The sequence below is a fragment of the Convolutriloba macropyga genome, unplaced genomic scaffold (assembly GCF_964194025.1).
Source record: "Convolutriloba macropyga unplaced genomic scaffold, txConMacr16.3 SCAFFOLD_1090, whole genome shotgun sequence".
NCBI classification, from domain to species: domain Eukaryota; kingdom Metazoa; phylum Xenacoelomorpha; order Acoela; family Convolutidae; genus Convolutriloba; species Convolutriloba macropyga.
In genome coordinates, this window is record NW_027449990.1 from 1 (window position 1) to 24,965 (window position 24,965).

At 33.5% G+C, this 24,965-nt stretch overlaps 1 protein-coding gene across 1 annotated transcript in view; it reads right to left on the reverse strand.

Annotated features, from left to right (window-relative positions):
* Nucleotides 1–1,555: 1,555 nt before the first annotated feature.
* Nucleotides 1,556–24,965, reverse strand: part of LOC142355529 (uncharacterized) — a gene marked incomplete at both ends in the record, with an annotated part of 62,739 nt that continues 39,329 nt past the window's right edge. Inside the window, 3 exons of the mRNA XM_075407659.1 lie at nt 1,556–1,714; nt 4,170–4,437; nt 13,004–13,192. Coding sequence (XP_075263774.1) covers nt 1,556–1,714; nt 4,170–4,437; nt 13,004–13,192 — 616 coding nt within the window. The remainder of the gene's footprint in view (nt 1,715–4,169; nt 4,438–13,003; nt 13,193–24,965) is intronic.

A 24,965-nucleotide genomic window follows, 5' to 3' on the forward strand; every position in this document is an offset into this window, starting at 1 on the left:
CAACCGTCTTTGACTCTGGCAAGACAATAAAACGTGTCTTGGAATATGTCTGGACAATAAAACACTTCCTGAAATTGACTGGACAATAAAATTTGTCATGCAATTTGGCTAGATAATAAAAATGTCCTCGAATTACGATCGTAGCCATAGAAATGTCTTGTTTTTATTTTCTTGCAAAATTATGGACTTTTAGCGAAATTGGTTAGTCATTGGGTAAAGTTGGAGAAGGTCACAAAATCAATCCCAGATTTAGGTAGAACTTTATAGTTTGACTCATCTTTTGTATATGAAAAGAATTTTACTGTTCTTATGAAAAGAATTAGCCATGACTTTAACTAAGGTGTTCCATCGTGTAATTCAATTCTGTAATTACTCTCCACCAAGAATTATTAGTTTTTTCATAATTCCAGGTCTAGACTAGGGGTATGAGTGCGTTTGTGCGTGTGTGTATGTATTTGTATGTGCGTACATGTGTGTATGTGCGTTTGTGTGTGTGAGAGAGAAAGAGATTTTTGTGGTATGTGTGTGTGTATGTTTGTGTATGTGTGTGTTTGTGTGTGTTTATATGCGTGTGTGTGTTTATGTTTGTGTGTGTGCCTGAGAGAGAGAGAGAGAGAGAGAGAGAGAGAGAGAGAGAGAGAGAGCGTTTTGTGTGACAGATTCAAAGACAAAGGAATCATTACCCGGGTTGAGGTGTCACCGCCATTCAGCAGAAAATTATGTAAGATGAGCGGTGAATGCGGTGAAGTTACATAAATCAGGCGGTAAATGCGGTGAAAAAAACTTTTATCGCCTGGTAGCGGTAAAATTACATAACTTCACCGCTGAATTTAGCGGTGAAATAACATAAATTCACCGCTTCGAAAAAAAGTGTCCAAATTATGTAAGATAAGCGGTGAATTCGGTGAAATTACATAAACTCATCGCTCAAATTAGTGGTGAACTTACATATGTTCACCGCTTAGAAAAAATTGCTAAAATTGTGTGAGATCAGCAAAAAATGCGGTGAAATTAATGGGGAGTAAGAGAGGAATTGTTAGATTTACCTTCCCACTAAAACTACCCCTTAATCTTACATCTTTTTGACAGTTTTTTCTTAGCGGTGAATTTATGTAATTTCGCCACTAGAATAAGCGGTGAACTTACAAAAAATCACCACATTTCAACGCTAAAATATGTAATTTCACCGCTAAAATTCGCAAATCTTATGAAAATTCACAGATGTTTTACAGAAAGTAGAATTAGTTTGATTTATATTCAAAACAAAAATATTAGAGGTTAGTGAGAGATAGCCCAGTGGAAGAAGAAGTGGATGACATGCAGGAGGTGAAATGTTCGAACACTTGTAAGGGCGGTGAAATTACATATTTCAGCGGTGAATTGTGGTGAATTTTTGTAAGATCACCACTTACTCTAGCGGTGAGCTTACATAATTTCACCGCATTTCACCGCAAAATTATGAACGAAATTTGCGGTGAAAAACTAACTTTTCACCGTTTATCTTACATATTTTTCCAATTTTTTCTCAACCCGGGTAATTCAATCTATGTCTTACTTGTTGGCCGACAGAACATATCGTGTAGAGGAAGTGTAATCTGCAGTCTGTGTAGCCCAACAGTCAGTAGTTATGAGAGTGTAGTCATGAGTCACTTCAGGTTCAAATGACACCTTCACGTACACCTCGTCGTCCAGTTGTGCTGTCGCAGCATCTGGACTGAAAAGATTCAGATTCCAGCAATTTAAAGTAAAAAGTCTCATTTAATTAGTCAAGAACCAAAAAACAGTTCATCTCCATGCCTATTATTTTTTTCTAATTTCGCGTAAGAGAAGGTAAAAATTTTTAAAAATTTCTTGGGAATTATTGCATTACCTTTATTGTTAAAATGAGTTTGAAATGTGCATTGCAAAATAATATTAACAATAAAGATAAAGCTTTTTCATAGAAGTTTTTCTTAAAAATTTTTACCTTCTCTTACGCGAAATTAGAAAAAAATAATAGGCATGGAAATGAACTGCTTTATGGTTCTTGACTAATTAAATCAGATTTTTTTAACTTTAAATTGCACACCAAAAATTGGTGAAGTAAAATTATGAAATGGAATGAAGTCATGGTACGATTTTTTTTCGAAAGCTATAACGGAATTTCGGCCCCAAAAAGGCTCCGCAGAAGAAATTTTTGCCGTGATTTGTAAATAATGGAGCAGAACAAACTTTTACTTCTCCAATTGTGTAATGTTGTTGAATTGAAGTATTATATTCTGCAAAACAATTTAGGCAAATTATATCATTTTGTCAGTTGAATCAACTTTATCCCAAATGACTCTTTTAGTAAGTGTCAAAATTGAACTAGTTAGAATAGAGTTCGACCTAAACATACACACAAAAAATCTTCTAAAATAACTTTCCATCTTGTGAGTTTTGTTATTCGTGCAAGATAAATTTTTGTCTTGTAAAATTTTACTAAAAAGCCATACCCAATCTGGGTAGTTCAGGACAAAATTTTGCTTTCGTCTTCTGTTATACGAAGCTAGGTTTTGGATTTTTTATAGTCGCTCTTTTTTGAAGAATAACTTTAATGAGGACATTTATGATTTGTACAGTAGTCTCATCTCCTTGGTTCCTCATCATCCCCTACTAAACTATACTTAATGTTTTTTTACATAATACTAAAAATTTGCAAATAAGCTGGTGGTTTAGGTACGTTCTGATTGGTCAATAAAATGCTTGCGTACATTACGAACGTTTACCGGTACCAAAATTTGCGAGTAATTTTAATCGTTTTTGTAACCAGATTTCGCTTTTCCAAAATGTGAATACTTTGTATATGGATATTCCAGTCAGTCTCTTTCACTTTTAGGCTGGAATTTGAACAATGAAGAAAAGTTTTTCACCAAAAAATATGTTTGACGGAAGCGCCGTCAACAGAATTTCGCGTAATTAGGTTTCAGATTATTTGGAACCGCATGCCAAACTTTTACGGAGTGTAAGTAATAAATACTTTTAGAAGATGCCGCATGCGCTTTTATATGGGTAGGCCTAAAATACACCTATGCAAACAAAAGAACATAAATTAAGCTTCACAATAATCCCTCATATTTGTTTTGAAGTGAGCTTATCTCAATTGTCGTATAATCTTTCCTTTCAAAATGAATTAAAGTTTTGTGAAATGCCCTTGCAGCCAAAGGCAACTACTTTTCACTCTTATTTGATCCTGTTTTTCATTTTAAGGCTCTAGATTGCGTTGTGGAGACTACTTTCCCAAAATTTAAGCTCTTTCCACATTGAACTGAAGGCGGAACCTAAAAGCGCCAGCGACTTTCTTCGGTAGTATATTTTATTCGGTACCGGTAGACGCCCTTAATGTAAATTTTATTGAAGATTTGTCTTCTGTTTCGTGAGGCGATTCATGAAAATTTTGTTTACCAATTTGTAATATTTTTATATCTGTTAAGTTTTGAACTGCTGAACCAGTTACAGTCAATGAAAATGGAGGCGTTACATTGACGTAAATTTATTATGCGGATAAAATCTTATTTTAATAATAATAGCTAGGCTAAAAAAGCTCAAGGAAATTATGGTTTTCTTGATTAAAGATTATAATCTTTAATCGATTTTGCGAAGCCGGCCACATATGGAGCAAGAAAACCATAACTTTCTAGAACCTTTTCTAAGCCTAGCTGTTATTACTAAAATAAGATTTTATCCGAATTATAAGTATGCAACGTTTTTAAACTAGGAATTACAGAATTCATAGAAAAATGACCAGTTTCTATCTTTAGTTACGACGCAAAACACACTTTTTGATCGATAAACTTTAATAGAATTCGTCAGTGTTCCTCAAAAGTTCTTAAAGATATGTCAACTAGACTAAAAGGAAGGGAAATCTAATTTGTACGTAGTTTCATCGACTGCCTTCATAATAATTATCAGTCAGCTGGCTCTCAATGAAATATGATTTCTAAATAGGATTTTATGTAAATTTTCATAGCAATTCGAGATATCAGTTTTGAGGCTAATCGAAGATGTTGTCATTGGTACCCACAAAAGCCCCAAATCAGTGTAATTTCGGTAAAAAAAACGTGTATTGCAGAGAAATTTTGGCGTAAAAGTACGAAAAAGATGTTGCCATTTTTAATAACGCCAAAACGATTATGATTTCTTTAACCTACTTGAAGAATGTTGTGAATGTAGAACTCTGCGCTATCTGCATCTTGTAGGAGAATTCCTGAGTTGCCTTGACCTCTTGAGGATCCTCGCCCACAACCGAGAAGGAGGAGTGGACGTTGCCCTCTGAGTCGTAGTAGCAGAATGCAGTGGCCTCCCAGAGACCAGCTCTGCTGATTTGAATTCCACTGCCGTTAACAACTTCTTCCGATTGGCCATCTCTCTCTTGCGTTATCACTTGGTAGTACACAGTGCTGTGGTTGAAGCCGGGGTCTGAATCAATGAAAAGTCTTGATATTAAAACCCGGGTCGAGGTGTCACCACCATGCAACGCAAAATGATGTGAGATAAGCGGTGAATGCGATGAAATTACGTAAATTCACCGCTGAACTCAGTGGTGAAACTACATAATTTCACCTCTTAGAAAAAGTGTCAAAAAGATGTAAGAGTAGGGGGTAATGCGGAGTAAGGGAGGAATTGTTAGATTTAACCCCTCCTAAAATTACCCCCTTAATCTTAAATCTTTTTGACACTTTTATTTAAGAGGTAAATTTATGTAATTTTAGCACTACAATTAACATACAAAAAATCACCACATTTCACCACCAAACTATTTAATTTCCCCACTAAAAATTGCAAACCTTACAAAAATTCACCGCTTATGTTTTACAGAAAGTTGACTGACTTTGATTTAAATTCAAACAAAAAATCACACTACGGTGATTTTTCAATTTCACCGGCATTAAGTAATTTTTGAGCGAACTGGAAATCTGAATTGTTTCAAGAGAAAGCTAGAGATCTAATTTTGGTATAATTTTATGCTTGATTTGGAGTTACTAGTTGAATTACAGTATTGACATACAAGTTGAAGTGAGTTAAGACAGAACATTTAAACCCCAATTGCCCTGGGTTAGATGTAACTCGTCAACGTTGGTTGAGAATGATTAAAATACAAGCTTAACTTTGTTCATAAATGCACGGCGTCCAAAAATACAAGCAAACAAAAATATCAAACCACCCCGAGAAATGGTTTCACCTTGACAAATGATTTAAAGTTAGATACTAAAAAATAGTTGCAGCTACCATTGCAGCCTCATATCATAGATCGTGGTAAGAGATCATTGTTTATGAAAAAACTAACTGCAGAAAATTACAAATGTTACATAAATATGCCAGACACACAAATTTTGAATTCACTGAAAATTACCGTTTTTTGCATAGCGCAGACGCAAAAACACACCAGAGTACTAAAAGCTGTCAAAACATTGGAAAAACATTTAAACTATAATGTTCAATTTGAAAGATCAAAGGAAACAATTTTTGCGGATCTTGTCTGTTTCTCAGAGCGTTGTTGTGGACCTATAAAATTTGTTGCGACTTTTTTTTTGTTGCGGAATGGGAGAAGAAGTATCTGCCCGGAGGTTGGTGACAGAGCAGATCAGCGCTAAATCAGTCTACAGACATTCTGTTTTTCTTGTAGATGGCCAGTACTATGTTGATGTCCCAATTTACAGTCTTGATCAGCTAGTCTTGATTTTCGATTGAATTTCGATACATTAAAAATAGTTTGTTCATCTAAACTCACGCGTACAAGATTAGTTTTTTATGAGACTCGAATTTCCTCGCGGGTACTTGTAACATCTAATTTGCTCAGCAGGTCTCAACCACTGAGCTGAGTGGGCCTTGTGTTAATTACCTGCAAATTAGCTTTAGTATAAAGAAAGTCTTTACTACTAATTGTCAGATATAAGCTATAGAAAGTAAAATATTATGCTGCTCAGACTTATTTTTGGCTTATAAGTAATTTTTCAGACTATACAGAATAAAATTAGCCTGGGTGAACTCAATTACCTCATTTTAAGGACCTCATTAAAGAGGACACACTGCGCATAAAAAAACTTGAAATGAACTTGATATGCAGTGTTTCAGAGCTGAGTTACACTATTGATATGTGCTGGTTCAGCTCTGAAATGCTCTGAAACGCAAGTCTGGGCGATAAAATCGCTTGGCTTTTTTTGCTCCGTCAATTTTGACCGATCGATATAATCAACATACCTAATTGTGACTGGTATCACTGGCAAGACCGTCAAAAGCAATATATCTAAAAAACGTGTTTCAAATTCGTTTTTCTTCCTGAGGAGTTATCGAGGTTTGAAATTTTGCCAAAAAATTTTAGCTCAAATTTCTTTTACCTTTGATAAAAATCTGTTAGAAAAGATCAAAAAAATAGTGTTACATTTAAGATAGAAGCGAATTGTTGAGCGGTTTAGTCAGATTTATGGAAAAAAACTTTGCCTAGCTTGACTGAATTTTTGAATAAAATTCAGACTTTTTTGTATAACATTAAGATTTGGAACAACCAGATCTTTTTCAAAGACGCGCAGCAATAGCACCACTAGTTATTTCCTCACTGTGAATTTTAAAAATCAAATAGAAATTTTATTGTATCGGGGACTTTTTTACACACATTTTCGCGTTTTCATTATTTTGGTCAATATATTGAAAACACCATCATTTTGGTGTTTTCAAACAGTTTAAAATTTTTGTTTTTTTCCAGCAATTGTTCTTTTGCACAAAAATTTTTAAAAGAATTTTTTTTAAAATCTGGACACTTTTTTGTTGTCTTGTCACATTCTCACATAATTGCCAGCTCCCAATGTCATTGACGGGAGCCAAATTGAGCATTTAAAATGTTTTTGGTGAAAATCTTTTGTTCTAACGGCGCCGACATTGTTTTTGTGCAAATTTAACTGTAATTTCGAATTCTGCCTGTCTTTTTTGTTCTGTTGGTTGTTGTGGGAAGGGTACAGAATTATGACAGATCTCATCGGCTTCCTGTGGACGTGTGCAAAACCTACATAATGGCTTGATTAAATAGCTAATGGCTCTGATTACTTCAAAGTTTCCTGTTCTCAAAAACTTAAGTGTGTTTTTCAACATTTACTCTTCTCATCCCCTTTTCTTTAATATGAGTTTTCGGATTAATGACGGGCGCCATGTACTTTCTTTTGATAGTTTTCTGGCTGACGATTTTTTTTCAATATTAATAGCAGTTTTAATAATGCCAAAATCTGCCTTTATTTTCGTTGTCCCTTCGATCAGGCTTGTCAAGACGAGGCTGCCAGTGATGTTCGAATCACAACCATAAGTTTCACAGTTATCAACAGAATATTATTGCTGTAAGAGTGTTTTTTAAACTGGTTGTTTATTTTTGAGTTCTGCTGGTGTTTGATGTTGTTTATGGTCCTATGACTCAGTCTCCTTAATGAAATGACTCAATGATTTACTACGGAGTAATATGTGAATATATGTAATACTTATTTAATGTCAAGACTTTACAAGTTTTGTGGTTTCAAAAACATGGATGGATTTTTGAAATTGTTACATAGTTTCATGTTGGATAGGTCCCAATCTGCTTTGTAGTGAAGGACAACTTATTTCGTTTAGGTCATGCTTCATCTGACGATATTTTAAATTTGTTAATAAGAACCTTTTTGAATTAAATAAAGACTGAGTTTTGGAGGTTTTTAACTTTTGTCATTTTTGTAGTCTTTTGTTGTTTTTCTGGTCTCGTAGTCACATCAACGACAGATCACTAAGGCCCACTTATCAGGCAGTTTTTATTTCGCATTATGGTTTGATTTCACAGCCCGTTTTTGACACGTACACATATTTTTTAGAGGAGTATGCAGATAGTTGAAAGTTTCCTAGGTCTTCCTCATTCGGTTCGAAAATAGGTCGAAATTGCGGATGAGATGAATAACAAAAAGAAAGCAAATAAGTCTCAGAAATTATTTGGCTAATGCGAATTTCTAGACAAACCCCGTAATCTAATTTCTTATTTAGAATTGATGATTAACAACAATAGCAATAGACACAAATTTCATTCCCTATTTCATAACCCAAAGTCACGCAAAATTGATACATTCTTGTCCTCCCCAAACCTTTTGTAAGCTTGTCTGCCAGCATGCAATCGATAGGCAGGTAGTTCAGCTCTAAAATTTGACTTTTGACTAAATTCCGAACGAATTGCACTTTTAATGCAAAGTGCGTTGTCTTTCCGCGTTTAAAGAGTTATTAATTAAAGCAATACATGCTTGATTGCTTGTAAATACTTTTACTGGCTGCTAAATGTTTGAATTTTTTTCTCCAGCGAGTTTTGCTAATTGTAACGCTGTTTAAATTGCCGCGGCTACAGCATTAAGCTTGACTTCAGTCGTTGAAGTAGATATCCAATTTTTTATAGCTTTACTAGCCAAACTGCTTGCACCTGATCTAATGTTAAGTTTCAGACAAGAATCATTTTTTTCTATGGTATGTTGCCTGCCGAAAACGAATTTGAAAATTTTCTCAGCTCAACGTCTTCACCTTCTGAAAAATAAACTTCTCTAAATTGTACCTGTTATGTGTCTTAAACTTCCTTTTGACGCATTGAAATGTCATCTTCCTGGATTTGAACCAAAGAACTCAATAAATTAGCTGCGTGCGCACTATCTGGTCTACTAGTTTTTGCCAGAGGTTTCAAGCATCCTCTTATAACCTATACTTTTTTGATTGCATTTCTCTATGCTCATTGCTACCTATCTCTAGTGAATTGAAAATTGACAGTTTTAGGCTAGCTTCTAATTGTGTATCGAGTATCCTTGATTGGCTTTTGCTAATTTTCTCTGGCATTTTTCAACATAACTTTTGTAACTTAATATTGTTTTGTTTTCTGTTCGTACATTTTTTATTATTAGGAACCATTTAATAGATCCGTAACAGCTAATTTGGACATCCTTACTACATTTAGTTTCAAAACTTTCAGAAAAGTCTTTTGTAATCGCAACATAGCCATATAATCAACCCAAAGACAAACAATTCCCTCTATACCTTTTTAAATTGATTTTGAAAAGGCACTCATCTTGAATGAATACTGATGTCAACGACGTGAAGACTTTTTGGTCCAGGAAAAATTTGACAATGATGTACCAATACTCACGTAACTGCTTCAATCAATTTAATCTTTTCCCCGGATTATAAATTAGTGGGTTCGCTCGCACGTCAAATTATTTAAAGCTTTCGGGTTGCTGCATAAAAATATCTGCTTCAACGTCAGTGTATAAAAAAGTGTATATTTCTTTCAACTCCGCGTCTTGTTCTCTACGAAACGCCAAATTTTATCTTCAACTAATGACTGATTTCAATGATTCATTCCTTTTATCCCTAAAGGATTCATCAATGAACTTAGATATAAACTAAGTTTTTCATATTTTTTCCTAAGAGAAGCGGCCGCGTTTAAATCGCCATCTATTTCGGACTGATGTTTGTTGACTAGCCCATCCTTCGTTTCTTCGACTTTAATGAACATTTCGTTTTCGTTGAAGATTAAATTACGAGATTTTCTGACTTTAAAGATTCGTTTATTATGTGGAATACCCAAAGGAATAAGTCTTACTATTGTTTCAAGATCTCAAAATTTCCGTTTTTGATAATTTCTGTCAAAATTGTTTTGTGAAATTTTTTCAACAAGAACGAAATCTGGATAACCAAAAATTTTGACACTCTAAGTTACGTTCCTTCTCGTACATTGCCTGCAAAAGAGCCTTCTGAATACCTGAATTGAAACAAGCTTTTTTAATCTCACTAGACATGTTGAGTGTATATGGCCAATACTTTTTTTTCTGGTCCTGACTGCTCTGAAAGTCATCTAGCCGTTGGAATTACTGTTTCCAATTCCTCTCAACCTTGAAATTTTCGTGTTATCTATACGGTGTTGAGAATTCTAGCCTATAATTTATTTGCCTAAATAATTGTTTTATGTAATTTGAGACGGTTTACACTGCACCATTGGAAACTAAATCTCCCGGTTGCTATTTTGTTCCATGGTTTTATCCATTGACCTCAATAGTAAAGCCTTCAATACCTGTTAAACCAATCCAGGAACCCTATTGCATAACTGTGGCCATTGACCACATCCGTGTGGATGGGCCCTGACATGTCAGTATAGAAAACTGTTAGAACTTCTCTTGCTCTATTTACTGAATATTTTGCTTTTTTAAGTTTCTTTGATTTGCTTTGCTGATATCTTTCACAGTTTGTTAAATCAAGCTAGCTAAAATTTTTTTGTACTGCGTGATCCTTTTGTTTATAAATATCCTCAGACATTTTCTAGTCCAAGCGTTTGTGCTACAAACTAAGGCGTTTTCCACTAGCAAAATTGCACTGCTCTGAGGTTTCTCCAGCGTCAACGTTGTTCATAATAAGCAAACTATTTCGTTAATCATGAGGAAAAATTATTCGGACTTTAGACTTTACTCCCTCAAGAAAATCTCATTGTTTTTTGCTCATGTTGCCTCAAGTTCTGAAACCAATACAAAGTATTTTTCGGCAAAAGCAAAACTTTACATAATTCTTATAATTTTAATTTTCATTCCAAACCTTTAGAACCGAAACTGTGATTTCAACTGTTCCTCTTCCACTAATTCATCTTTTACTGCTGTTTGCATTATTGATGGTACCAGAGCAACACTTATCTATATTTATGAATAAAATGTCTTTCACAATTCTATGACTGCAAGCTCCTGAGTCCAAAAAGTAGCTCATTTGCAAGGTTGTAATTTTCTGTAAGTAGCTCATTTGCAAGGTTGTAATTTTCTGTAATTTGACAGGAGGGAAATTTTTCTACTAAATTTTCGTCCTCTACTAAACTAAGCGAGCACCTCTGTGTCGTTCTCCTGCTTTGGCTTACAAATTTTCTCCTTTTTTGTTGCATTTCGCAAAATTTGGCTGCATGTCCTTGTCCACCACACTTAAAGCATTTAATTGTGGAAGTTTTGTATGTTCTTGAGATATTTTGTTAAGCTTTTAGTTTTTTAGCAACCCGCCGAGTTTTCTGGCAGTTGAAACATTTCCAGTCTTTATTGAAACGAAAATGCTCTCAGTTTTTGTTCTGCATTTCCAATGTCGAAGAAGTTTATGAGACTTCGTTCAGTTTCTTCTGGAGTTTTCTCGTCTTTGCTCTACTTTACATGTGTTGTAAAATTTCCATGTTTTTTTGAAAGCCCCTTCAAAATTATTGCAAGAAAGATTTCTTTATTGGATCTTTCATTTAACAGTTTTAATGTGCATTGTAAGTCATCTGCTTTGGTGAGCTAATCTACTGTACCCTCAATTGAAGTCTTTCAAGGCTCGTTCGTTCTGCTTTCAATTTATGTAGATGAGGCCTGTCGATACTTTTGAAGCGCCTACACAGTACATCCCAAGCTATAGCGCCGTAACATTTAGGTTGTTTATAAAAGGTCTGATTTTATGTCTCAAGCATTCACTAACTCGTACCATAAAGTACTTTTCTACTCTTCTAATTTTCCTTGCCCATTTTCCATAGCTAGCGTGCGTTGCTCCTCCAAAGATTTATATCTAACAGTGTGCATTTGATCTTGATGAGTGGCTTCTCCAACAAGAACTTTGCCAAGCTTAAGTGAGTGCACAGTGGCCTCAAATTGTTCAGCAAAACACATGAAATTCCTCTCAGGCCCCCTGAATACCATTCTTTGAGTCTGGATTTTGAGTCTGGGAAACTTACTCTCTGGAATTTTGGTCTTAAGTAACTCTTAACACTAAGTGCACCCTAGCGAACTAAAAACTTCGTCTAAATCATTTTCACTGCCCCAACTACTCTGTACTTTATTTTTATAAGCTAGTTTTGCTCTAGGTAAACCATGTTTTGAAAATACTCTTCGTACTTAGATCCTTTCATTTTTACCGCATTTTTGAATCTGTTGCCTGTTTTTGGCTGTACTATAGAGCGACGAAGCGGTGTGTTGTAACGTCTGTGCATCGAAAAAAAGAGATATCGCAAAAAGAGTTTTGACGACTGAAATAACCTAGAAATTGCTGTTCTCTTGGAGTCCTGTGGTATCCTTGACAAAATTGAAAGAAGGAAATTGACTTCGTTCCAGTGTTTTTCTACCAAGGTTAAACATTTTGAGGATACCACGACCTTCCGAGGATAATGTACTCAAATTATTCTTTTAGACCTATTTAAAAAGTGTTTTTAGCAAAACCTTTAGGGCATTCGACCAAAGTTGTATCTTAAGAACCACCGCTTACACAACTGGAGAGGAAACAGTTGTTTACGTTGAGCTGTTCGCAGTTAAATTTAGCTATCCTTGTTCTCCGATAGCTCTGGTACATAGCTGAACATTCGAACTCTTTTGTGATCCCCACTGCAGCTCAACTAACTCTTTACTCAACAAGCTATATATCTCAGTTTGATTAGCTACCCATCAAATTTAGACAACAAACAGTAAACTTTTATAACCAATTTCAAAAGGCTCTTCTTTATTATACCAGGATTATCCCTGTCTCAAAATACACCGAAAGCAGTTATTTGATTTTGTTTGACTCGCTCAAAAAACGTTTCTCATAAACTTTCAGCTGGTTTTTGTTTTTCACCAGCTTTTCAACAGTAATTTGTCTTTGTGATGTCTCTGGGAGCATAAATAATACCACTCAATCAATTTGATAGCAGTTAGCAAAGGGAAAATCGTCGTATGTGCCTTTCAAAGTCTATTGTTGCCTAGTATGGATGATACTTAAAACGAATACTTAAGACCGTTTTTTCGCGAATGAAATCCGCTGGCAAATTATGTTTTCGAGATTGAGTTCGGAATTGGAAGGTACGCTCGTACTGTTAGTAGTGGGGGATAATTTTTTTGATTTATTTAAATATATAGTTACTTGAATTATACAAATGATACTAAGTGATTTGAATTATATAAATTAACACATAAATGGTTAACTTTTGGTACTTCGCGTAAAATTTAAAAGTTTGAACTTTAAAAATAAATAAACTGACTTATCTCATCGACCCGTCTTTGTTCATTTGTGCCCAAGTTGTATATCTTCTGTTGTGTACCACATTGGGTGGTGTCATTGGAGATGCTCTGGAAGAAGTCCCAGGCGGAGTTGCGTACGTAGAAGTAGTCCAGGTGTGCTGTCAATTCACAATCAGCTGTTCTCGAGGATCGCAGCAACGTTGGGAAATCTGTAGCGAAATAATAACAATTTTTTTGCCTTTTAAAGTTAAATTAATACAAATCTTTGTTATCAAACTTGATTCGGAATCAAAAGTTTTTGCTCATTAAAAGTTCAAATAAAGGAGTGTCTGTTTTGTTGAAGAATTCCTCATTCTTCTCAATTGCTCTCTATAACATCAGTCCTGTTCTCCTTAAATTTCAGAATTCTTCTCTTTTCAATCTTCATTGAACTCTTGAAAACTATTTATGCTCTCACAGCTCGTTGGGTGAGACAATATATACAAAAACGAAGGTCCCCTCTCAATGGTTGACACCTCTAAAATGACTCCACTCTTCTTGGAGTTCACAATGATCGCCCAAAATAGAATGATAGTAATGATAATAATGATAATAACAACAACAACAACAACAACAACAACAACAATAATAATAATAATAACAATATTAATAATAATAATAATAATAATAATAATAATAATAATAATAATAATAATAATAATAATAATAATAATAATAATAATAAAAAAAAATTAATAATAATAATAATAATAATAAAAATAATAATAATAAAAATAATAATAATAATAACAATAATAATAATAATAATAATAATAATAATAATAATAATAATAATAATAATAATAATAATAATAATAATAATAATAATAATAATAATAATAATAATAACAATAATAATAATAATAATAATAATAATAATAATAGTAATAATAATAATAACAATAATAATAATAATAATAATAATAATAATAATAATAATAATAATAATAATAATAAAAATAATAATAATAATAATAATAATAATAAAAATAATAATAATAATAATAATAGAATAATAATAATAATAATAATAATAATATTAATAATAATAATAATAATAGTACTAATAAATAATAATAATAATAATAATAATAATAATAATATAATAATAATAATAATAATAATAATAATAATAATAATAATAATAATAATAATAATAATAATAATAATAATAATAATAATAATAATAGTAATAATAATAATAATAATAATAATAATAATAATAATAATAATAATAATAATAATAATAATAATAATAATAATAATAATAATAGTAATAATAATAATAATAATAATAATAATAATAATAATAATAGTAATAATATTAAAAATAGTAATAAAAATAATAATAATAATAATAATAATAATAATAATAATAATAATAAAAATAATAATAATAATAATAATATAATAATAATAATAATAATAATAATAATAATAAAAATAATAATAATAATAATAATAATAGAATAAAAATAATAATAATAATAATAATAATAATAATAATAATAATAATATTAATAATAATAATAATAATAATAATAATAATAATAATAATAATAGTAATAATAATAATAATAATAATAATAATAATAATAATAATAATAATAATAATAGTAATAATAATAATAATAATAATAATAATAATAATAATAATAATAATAATAATAATAATAATAAATAATAATAATAATAATAATAATAATAATAATAATAATAATAATAGTAATAATAATAATAATAATAATAATAATAATAATAGTAATAATATTAAAAATAGTAATAAAAATAATAATAATAATAATAATAATAATAATAATAATAATAATAATAATAATAGTAATAATAATAATAATAATAATAATAATAATAATAATAATAATAATAATAATAATAATAATAATAATAATAATAATAATAATAATAATAATATAATAATATTAATAATAATAATAATAATAATAATAAAAATAATAATAATAATAATAATAATAATAATAATAATAATAATAATAATAATAAAAATAATAATAATAATAATACTAATAATAATAATAAATTGTCCGTACCCAGAGAGTGGAGGTCTAAATCGATTATATTCAAATTTCGGAGAATAAAACGTAGTCAATAAAATCGATTAAAGAATGCGCTTTCAGACAATTTTATATATTAAAATCGAAGAATTAAAATTTGACGCTGACACATACAATGTAAACAAAGATGAGTATTTTTAAAATTTTTAACGCTTTCAGATAATTACAGAAACGCAATGACGAGTCGTTTGTATGACACATTCCTTAAAAAAACATCAAAAAGATGCCGAACAACCAATTTGTTTAAACTGATCAAGCGGTTTTCAAGCCAAATTTTTAATAAAGCACGTTTCGATTCAAGCCAAAGAGACGATTTTTAACCAGATTTTTATTAACTTCTGAAAAACTCTTACTTGACGAGTGCGTTGATAAAATGATCCTTTTTTGATTACCGGGAAATTATACCAATCTTATTTTACCATAGTTTCCTTTAAAATACTACAGTTAGCAGTGAGCTACAGCTATATGTTGCAAAAGCTGGTCACTGTCAGTCAAGTGAACCCCACGGTCAAAATTCATAGGTAGATATAATAAGAAAACTACAATCTGACGCTTATAAACCCTCTTTCGAGGATATAAAATGGATTATATTTTTGGTTCAACTTCTTTTCACCCCAACTCAATTAACCCTGCAAAAACTTATAAAACAATTCCGGACCTAACGGCCAGACAATTTCAGTACTGTGCACGTTTAATTGCAAGTCTTATATCAGCACTGTTTGAGAGCTAAATGGGGTTGATTTAGTATAATACTAATTATTCAATGGATTAAAATTGGGGTGAAATGTAAAGGGGTAAAATTATTGTGGTGACTGAATCCTGAGACGCAAAAAACATAGCAGCATGTGGTGATCAGATTTTGTGCTGCTCAAGTACTGTGGATTTTTTTTACTAAGAATTGACTTGATAGATTTCAATATCAATGAATTCTTACAGATTTTCCTACTATAAATTAGTAAGAAAAAATCAGTTTGCACCACTGAAAAATTTTAAACGATCAATACACAAAACTGTAGCTAAAAGCAAGTCACAAAGAGTAATGTCAAGGGCGAAACTTCAATGGAATTATCTGAACACAATTCGAAAAAAGATCTGTCTACATCATTCTATGGTAGCAATGATGTCACATCGTTATTTGGAACTTTAGAGTGGCGAGTGTTATAGCTACTACTAAACAGTTTCCTTCAGCCACAAAAGTTTGAAATATAGCCTTTATACGGCAATTAAAAAAATGACAGCATTATTACTTATTAACGCAGATTAAATGCTGACTTAAAATGTTTTTAATTAAAGCAATTAATAAATGATCTTTTCTGCAGATATTTCCGACTGAACTGGCTAACTTAGACTGCCAGTTGCAACGCTTACAATGCTGCCAACTAGTGTATGCTTATGGAAAAACCTCTTTTTCGACCCATGAAAAAACAACAACTAGAACCTTAAAAAGAATTATGCTCAACTTTATGTACGACTTGGTGTCAATATTGAGCCTACCAATACACTCTGAAGGTGTTCCTAATCTCTGAGATCATAAAAACAACTAACAGGTTAGTGAAAAAATTGCTCAAAATTGCATTATTGTCAGACAGCCCTTGACAAAAAATAAATTTTAGTTGAGTTAACTCTATGAACTTTCACTTTTGTCACAACAAATGTCTAAGCGCAAAACTAATGCAACAAGTAAATGGACTGAAGAGAGTTATTCGTCAAAACAGATAGTCTCAGCGAAGATCTCACCTTCCAGAGCATCGGAAAGTTGTTTTTATTAACACCTTCAAAAACATGTAGAGATGCAAGTTGTTTTGATTACGTTTTCATCATTTGCTTCCCCTTTTGAATAGCATCCCTTTTTCCCACTCATTCGCTATAGAAAATTGAGAACACTAAAACACAGAACAGTTTTCTAATTTTCATAAGGAGTAATACGTTTCATCGAATTTTACATGCGAAAGACATTTTCTGATAATTTGATACACAATATTTGATTTTCTCATAAAGTCGCACTGAAAAAAGACAAGCTCTTCTGAGGAAAAAGCTCTTGTTTTTGACCGCCTTTAGTTAATATTATGTCTAAAATTATCGTTTTAACAGAATCCAAAAAATTAAAAGATCTTATAAAACATTCAAGAAACAGTTTTGTAAGATATTGAACGATTCAAATTTAGTAACAGGGAAGCAAAGGACAAAAACTCAAATTAAATAAGACACAGCAAGATCTCATGATCCTCAGGATAGAAGAAAATTTTATGCTTGTTGGTATCCATTAAAAGTTATGATACCCATACCAGGATGATAAGCAGCTGATGATTTTTGGCAACCATTTTATTATTTTGTTTTTAAATAGAAACCAAAAGAAGTTAGCAAAGCAAATTCCACGTTACAGAAATTTATGGTAACTTTATTGTGCTGAATTGGTGGTGGTCAAGCAAGCCGATAGGCAAGCAAGCCGAATTTTGAAAATGAGGTCAAGTAAGCCGAAGAGTTTTGGGATACCCGTGATTTAAGTTGCCCCTGGCGGCCAAGGGGGTGTGTCGCGGCTTCGCCGCGATAAACGGCCCGCGGTTTCCGGATTAAATCCCAAAGTGGATGAGAGGCATGGCCATGGACAGCGGTCCGCTGAGGCCCGTACCCTCTAGATGTCTAGAAATTGACGTATTTTTGTTTCTTTGGTGCACTGGAATACATTATGCACTATAATACTACGCGCGGTATTGATTTTAACAGCTAAAAATGTATTATTTCTGATAGATTACATAACTGTTACATAACTTTTGGATTGCTTTTCTGTGGGCTTACTTTTACTTCGGCTTCCTTTGGGTTCGCCTGCTGAATCACGTTCAAATCAAGTTACGAATTTTAATTAATCCTCATCTGGAAATTAGCTCAAAGTAAAATTGCCCTTAATTATTTTATTTTTTAAATTTCACTCAAAGTCATGTCAAATTACATCGTCAGTTTATATCTTTCAACGTTTTATTGTTTTTCTGCTACAACATAGGCAGAGTTGTTTTCTGGTAAAAACTTAAATTCTAAGATCTTATCTAAGAACATATAATTCAAGCCAATTTTTAACTGGTATGAAACCTATGAAACGAATAGTTAACTTTCAAGAGCCTTGTAAGCTGAATAGTTAACTTGCAAGATATTGTAAATCAAATGGTTAACTTTTAAAAATTTGCACGTTTTTGGAAGAAAAGCTAGAAAGGTGATGCATCGCCTTGCCATAGCTTGCAAGAAACTTGCAAGTTTTTTACAAGTTAATCATTCAAATTCAATCCGCGCAGTGAAAGCTTCGTGAGTTGTTTCACTATTGCTGAGGTTGAGGTGCGTGACCGAAAGTCGATATGTCCAGACCGTCCCAGACGGAAAGTGTCTGTGTCCAGACCCTCCCAGACGGAAAGTGCCTATGTCCAGACTTTCGTGCGCTCAAAATTTTTCATGCGTTCATTGTGCGTTGAAAAATCCTCATGTCCAGACTTTCGTGCGTTCAAAATTGCTTATGACCAGACTTTTGTGCATTCCAAAGGAAAATTCGTGCGCTCCAAAATTGATAATATGTGCGTTCATGTCCAGACTATCGTGCGTTCAAAAGACCATATGTCCAGACTTTCGTGCGTTCAAAGTTGCCTATGTCCTGACATTCGTGCGTTCAAAGTTGCCTATGTCCAGACTTTCGTGCGTCCAAAACTACCTATGTCCAGAATTTTGTGTGTTCCAAACAAAAAATCGTCCGCTGCAAAATTGATATTCTGTGTGTTTTTGTCGAGGCTATCCCGCTTTCAAATGACCTTATGTCGAAGACTTAGTGCTTTCAAAAATGCCTACATCCGGATTTTTGAGTGTTCCAAACCATAGCTGCAAAACTTACAACTGTCATAAAAAATTACTAATTTTTTTTACTCTTCCTTTTACTTTCGGTCATCTTTTTCGTCTCTCGCTCGTCTCTCGCGTTCTCTCGCTCGTCTCTCGCTTTGGTTGCCTTTTGGTTTGATTCTATGATGTGTGTTTATGTTGATTTCAGCCATGTTGAATGAGTTAAAAAAATATTAGCTTTTAGAGGTTCACTTTATTCTTAATATTAGTAGGGAAACTCCTTGATAAGTTTTTCTTCCCAGGAAAAAAAGCTGTTTTTCTATTGATATTAAGATGTTCATGTACCTCACGTTGCAAAAAAGACTATAATTATATTGATTTGTGGAATTGTGGAACCCTCTGGTCTCCATCTTCAATGGATCTTCATTCCCCACAAGGTATTTTTTTCATCTGGACATATCCAACTTTGACACAGACAAAGTCTGGACACAGACCATTTTGAACGCACGATAGTCTGATCATGAACGCACGAAAATTTTGTACAGACCTTCGTGCTTTCAAATTTGCCTATTTCCAGACTATCGTGCGTTCAAAGTTACCTATGATCAGACTATCGTGCGTTCAAAGTTGCATATGTCCAGACTATTGTGCGTTGAAAATTGCATTTGTCCAGACTATCGTGCGTTCAAAATTGCACATGTCCAGACTATCGTGCGTACAAAATTGCATATGTCCACAGTATTGAGAGTTCCTTTTTTTCCTGACCGTGTAATTTTGAACGCACGACGCCACCTGGTGCGTTCATTTCGATATGGACATATCGACTTTCGGTCTGGCACTCAACCTGGGTGTCGGCGGAAAATTGTTTGCACTAACTGCCTGCAGGTTTAAGGTAGGTTAAAATTGTTTTTTTTTCTGAAGTGTAGCAATACTGTAGTCGAAATAATTTCTACAAGGCTGTTCGATTGTCCTTTTTCATCGCCTGCATAAATTAACACATTCCTTCTACAGAAGAGACGACCTTTTTAGCTTGAAAAGGTTGATCCAGCTTGGGTGCCAGATGGAACTGACCTCTAACCAGATCCAAATCGAAAGCACAAGGTGTATTTCGTAATCAAAAATAAAGGGTCTGGAAATGGGTTCGATTACACAAACGTCTTAAGATGTTCTGATTCTGGCTAGATAAATGGTCAATTCTGTCTTGGCTTGTCTGATTAGAGGCCATTCACATCTGGGATAGTCTTATCTAGCTTACTTTTTAAGCGCATAAGAGTATGGTCAATAGTTTTTTTCCGTCTGTGAATGGCCTTACAAGAGGTTCAGTCTGTTCAGTCTGAAAACGGTATGATCATAGATTCATGGGAATTTTGTCTCGAGTAAAAAATTCGTACCGCTCTAAAAAAAACAGCTCTAATACATTTTCGGCACAACAAAATTGTATAATTTTGATTATGAATCAGTTTTAAGCGGCCGCCATAAAATTCCATGCAACCAATTAATCTTTTTTCTCTTTCTTATTACACGTTCTTGTACTGCAAAACATAACCGCCAGAGACTGCGGTCAGACTACAGTGTTCAAACCGCCAGAAACCGTCTGTCACATCATTATTGAAGTTAAACTTCTTTTCAAACCCATTTAATTAAAACCCAATAATTTAACACCGTATGTATTTAACACTCAACCATTCAAACCGGATATTTTTTACTCCAAAATTAGTTTTTTATCAATTTTTGTTGTCTACCTCGGTGTCTGCATGAACATATAGCAAAGCTAAAACTAAAAGGACTCACAAGAAACACGACACTAACGAACTTCAAGAGTGCGGCGATACGCAGTTTATGTTTGTTTGAAATTCACTAAAGACAAGTCAGTTTTCTCTTGATCCCTCTAATCCAAAATGAACAATTGACAGTTCGGAGGTTTTTTGTGTTGCACTATGATCTGTATCGAAAGATTTTAACGGCTGTTTAAGTCGACAAGTAGTAAAAAGGCTCTGTTCAACTGAAAAAATCTAAGCTAGAAGGAAATAACTACCATAGTTTTAGAACATGCATACCCGATTAAATGTTTTTGTCAGCAGTGCTGTGCATAATTCATGTTTAAAGGATGTAATACTGTTTTCCCAATTAAAGGTGCCATCATAGAGTTAACTCACAGGATCAACTCCCTCAATTTGTCAAGATATGAGGCTTTGACCGACTTTACTCGGTGAAACCGCAATGGAACTATTAAAACACAGCTCAAAAAACAATAATTTAAATGATACAATGGCGTTGCAGACTATATTGTATTTAACATGAAAGAATATACCATCTCTCTTGGCTGAGACTACACTGAAAGGTGACGGAAAGGAGATAAAAAGTGGCAAATCTGAAAACCCTGAAATCACAAACGTTTTTGAAACTAGATTTCTTAAAAGCATAATTTTTAACATCAATCAAAGCTGATTTAATGATAGAAAAACTTCATTGTTCCAAAAAAGAACAGAATAGAGTTTTTTGGCACTCGAGAATATTAATATATCAAAAAAGTGTGGCGCTTTCTGATATTCGACGTTTTTGATTTAACGAAAGGCAGCCATATTTTCATAGGGGCTAAAAACTAACCGGGGTTAAAAAATCCCAAATATGGGTAAATGAGAACCGTGTTAACAGTTTTTATGTATGCACTAACGGTCAATTTGGAGAAAGTGGGCAAATAAAGATATTTTTTGCAATTTTTCCTAAAAAATACGAAAGAAATTGCTGAATTTTTGAATATTTTTGCCACAATTTTAGCCAAAAATTTGATCACATAGTTCAGCATCTCTTTTCCATCTTTAAACTTGAAACCAATGAGACTATGGTTAGCAATTTCATCACCTTTTTAGCAAAATTGATCATATTTCACTAAAAAGTACAAAAAATAGTATCAAAACAACGGAAGTGATCCTAATGTTCACATAACTTTAAATCCCCGTAACTACTTGGAAAAAGCGAAAATCAACAAAAAATTTTTTAATTTGATTTTCTACGCTAGAAAAATTTTCTAATGATACCACTCTCAACTCTGTATGATGAATATATCGATCGGCCAAAAATGACATTTTCCGGGTGAGCCATAACACGAATGAACAGTTTGTCGCAAAAACAGTTAGAGGCAGCAACCTTATGCTGCGCTAATGAGCAAATTCTTATTTTGGATAACAAAGAAAAACTAGAAAATCGTTCCCGACAAGAAAAAATCTAACTCACAATCCACTGCCCGCGGTCGCTACACGAAGCTGTTTGAAGCTGTTTCGACCGAGTTTCTATAAACATTTTGTTTTTTCAGCTCTAGCAAAAAATTTTAATGATGGTGAAAAAATGGAGAAAGGGTGATATTCTTCCAATTAATGCTATGCTTGTCGTCCCCACCATCATTGTTTAGCCTAGTTGTGTTTTTGCAGCTTCCAAGCCTTTCGCAGAGAACCCGAGGAACAAAAAGTTGTCTGTGGCTTCCGAACATGCTAAAAAAAGAGAACCGGATAATTATATTCTTCCTCCCGTCAATGGTTTTTTTTCTATTCTTTTTTCTGTTGATATGGTTGCAGGAAAAGACAAGTTAAATTTAAATAGTGCAAGATTAAGCTGTTAGTGGCTTAAATACATTTGCTCAACTTTTTAAAAACTTTATGGCTTTCACAAACAATTTGTCTGCTGATATGGCCAAATAGGTCATCGTGCTGAAAAACAAATTTTTATTAGCAACAAACCATTTTGCAAAACTGTGGTTGCATGCAGCGAAAATAATAGAAAATTCTAACTATGCGCTGACAATCAAATTTATGTCAAACAGCTAGCATTTTAATAAATGTCACAAAATTTCTATTTAGTTAAACACATGACTTTACCTGAGAAATAGTGGGAAAATCTCTTTAGCATCATAAACGTTTATTTAAAAATTGAGTTATTAATTCTTTTCTGGCCAACATTCTGTTCAGGTCACAATTAACACTGGACGGTATTGATTTTTGAATATTATTTGCTGCATGCCAATAAAAATAGACATTTGAAATGTCTATTAGACTAGAAATGTCTGAAAGACTAAAGCATGAGATTTACAAAATAACCACACCATAGAAATATCACAATAACAATCGGTTTTGACTATATCTTCGATGTGTACCTCAACGTAGAACAATAGTGGGGTACATCAAGTGCATTCGTTTTTGATGTATTGCGGTATCATTTGATTGAAAGGATGTTGAAATGTTCCAAAACTCTATTGATTAATATTACTAGTGTGCAGAATTCCATCTGCCAACTACAACAGATTTTTTGGTATGATATAAAAGTTACGCATAGCTGTAATATATGTATATATCTAAAATTTCTCTCAAATTACCTACCTTAGTTGCCAGTATCCAGATTCTGGGGCAAATTTAATCGAGTTTGTTCGAAACCCTGTTTCATGGTTAGCATTAAAAAGAGTACATCTCTAATATTAAACAAATTCTGTTCAAATTTGCTTCGAGTTTGGATATATCCGTCACATTTTAACACAATGCTTTTTTTGAAACAGTGATAAGATTCCTCTTCCCCACGCTACCAGTCACATATGACCCCCATCTCTGTTTCCCACGGTTACTAACAGTGATAGCCAACAAGCTTTTGATTTGACCGAAATGAAAGAATTAAATTGAAAAAAGTCCCTTGAAATGCTAGTTGAGGGCTTAGAGGAAAAATACCAGTTTTGCAACAACTCATGTAAGTGCTCACAAGGAAAATTATGTCTTTGAATTCGGTTTCAAGTAATTCCTAACTCAATTTGAGCATTTAGGTTTCAGTCTAATTGAAAGTTCAAAATCGTGGATAACGGTTACGCTTATCCGTGAACTCGAGTGACAAATTTAATGGTTTTTTCATCATCCGTGTCCACGATCTACGTAACCATTTTGCATCGGTGAACAGACAAAACAGCCCCAGAGAAAACAATCCCGGACAAAACAGTCCCACATTGCAAAATATTCATTGACAACACAGTCACAGACAAAATAGTCCCAAGAAAGTAGACGAAAGAGTCCCGAAAGAGGCAAAAGAGACAAAATAGTCCGAACTACCCGGCGAAACGAATCCCAAAATTCTTGACAAGTTCCTGTTTTGTTCCCGGCAAGAATAGAAGAAATCCTACCAGGATCCTAATAGGAAAATTATCAGGAAATGTAGGTGGTGGTAAGTATGTGCAAGTTCTCACTTTTCCCACTAGGAAAATTGAGAAATGTCAGATTCCTAATAAGAAATATGGGCGAAAACAAGATCTCAGTAGGAAAGTTTAAAAATTAACTGGGTTCTTAGCAGGAATGAGCAGATTCCTAATAGGAAAAACAGGAATCTCTGTAAGAAAAACAGGAAGTTAATAGGTTTCGTAGCACGACAAACGGGATTCTCTGTAGGAAAAATAGGAAAAAATTAGCATCCATTGTAGCGTTGAAAAAGCGGTTGGGTAGAGACCCAGATGGACTGGGACCAAAACAAAAAGAAAGAGAGCACATGAGAGCAGAGAAAAAAGGGAGCGGCTGAGTGCCAGTTAAGCCGGGACTCAAACAAAAAGAAAGAGCACATGTGAGCAGAGAAAAAAGAGGGTAGGGTGGGTCCCAGTTAAGCCGGGACTCAAACATTACAAACAAGGGACACATGAGATGCAATCGATTGGTGATTTCGATGCAACGATAGCATCTGCTGGCTATCGGGACACCGAAATCACTCAAGAACATGCACCTCAGAAAAAGAGGGGTGGGTCCCAGTTAAGCCGGGACCAAAACAAAAAGAAAGAGAGCACATGAGAGCAGAGAAAGAAGAGGGTGCGGTGGGTCCCAGTTAAGCCGGGACCGAAACAAAAAGAAAGAGAGCACATGAGAGCAGAGAAAGAAGGGGGTGGGTGAGTCCCAGTTAAGCCGGGACTCAAACATTACAAACAAGGGACACATGAGATGCAATCGATTGGTGATTTCGATGCAACGATAGCAGCTGCTGGCTATCGGGACACCGAAATCACTCAAGAACATGCACCTCAGAA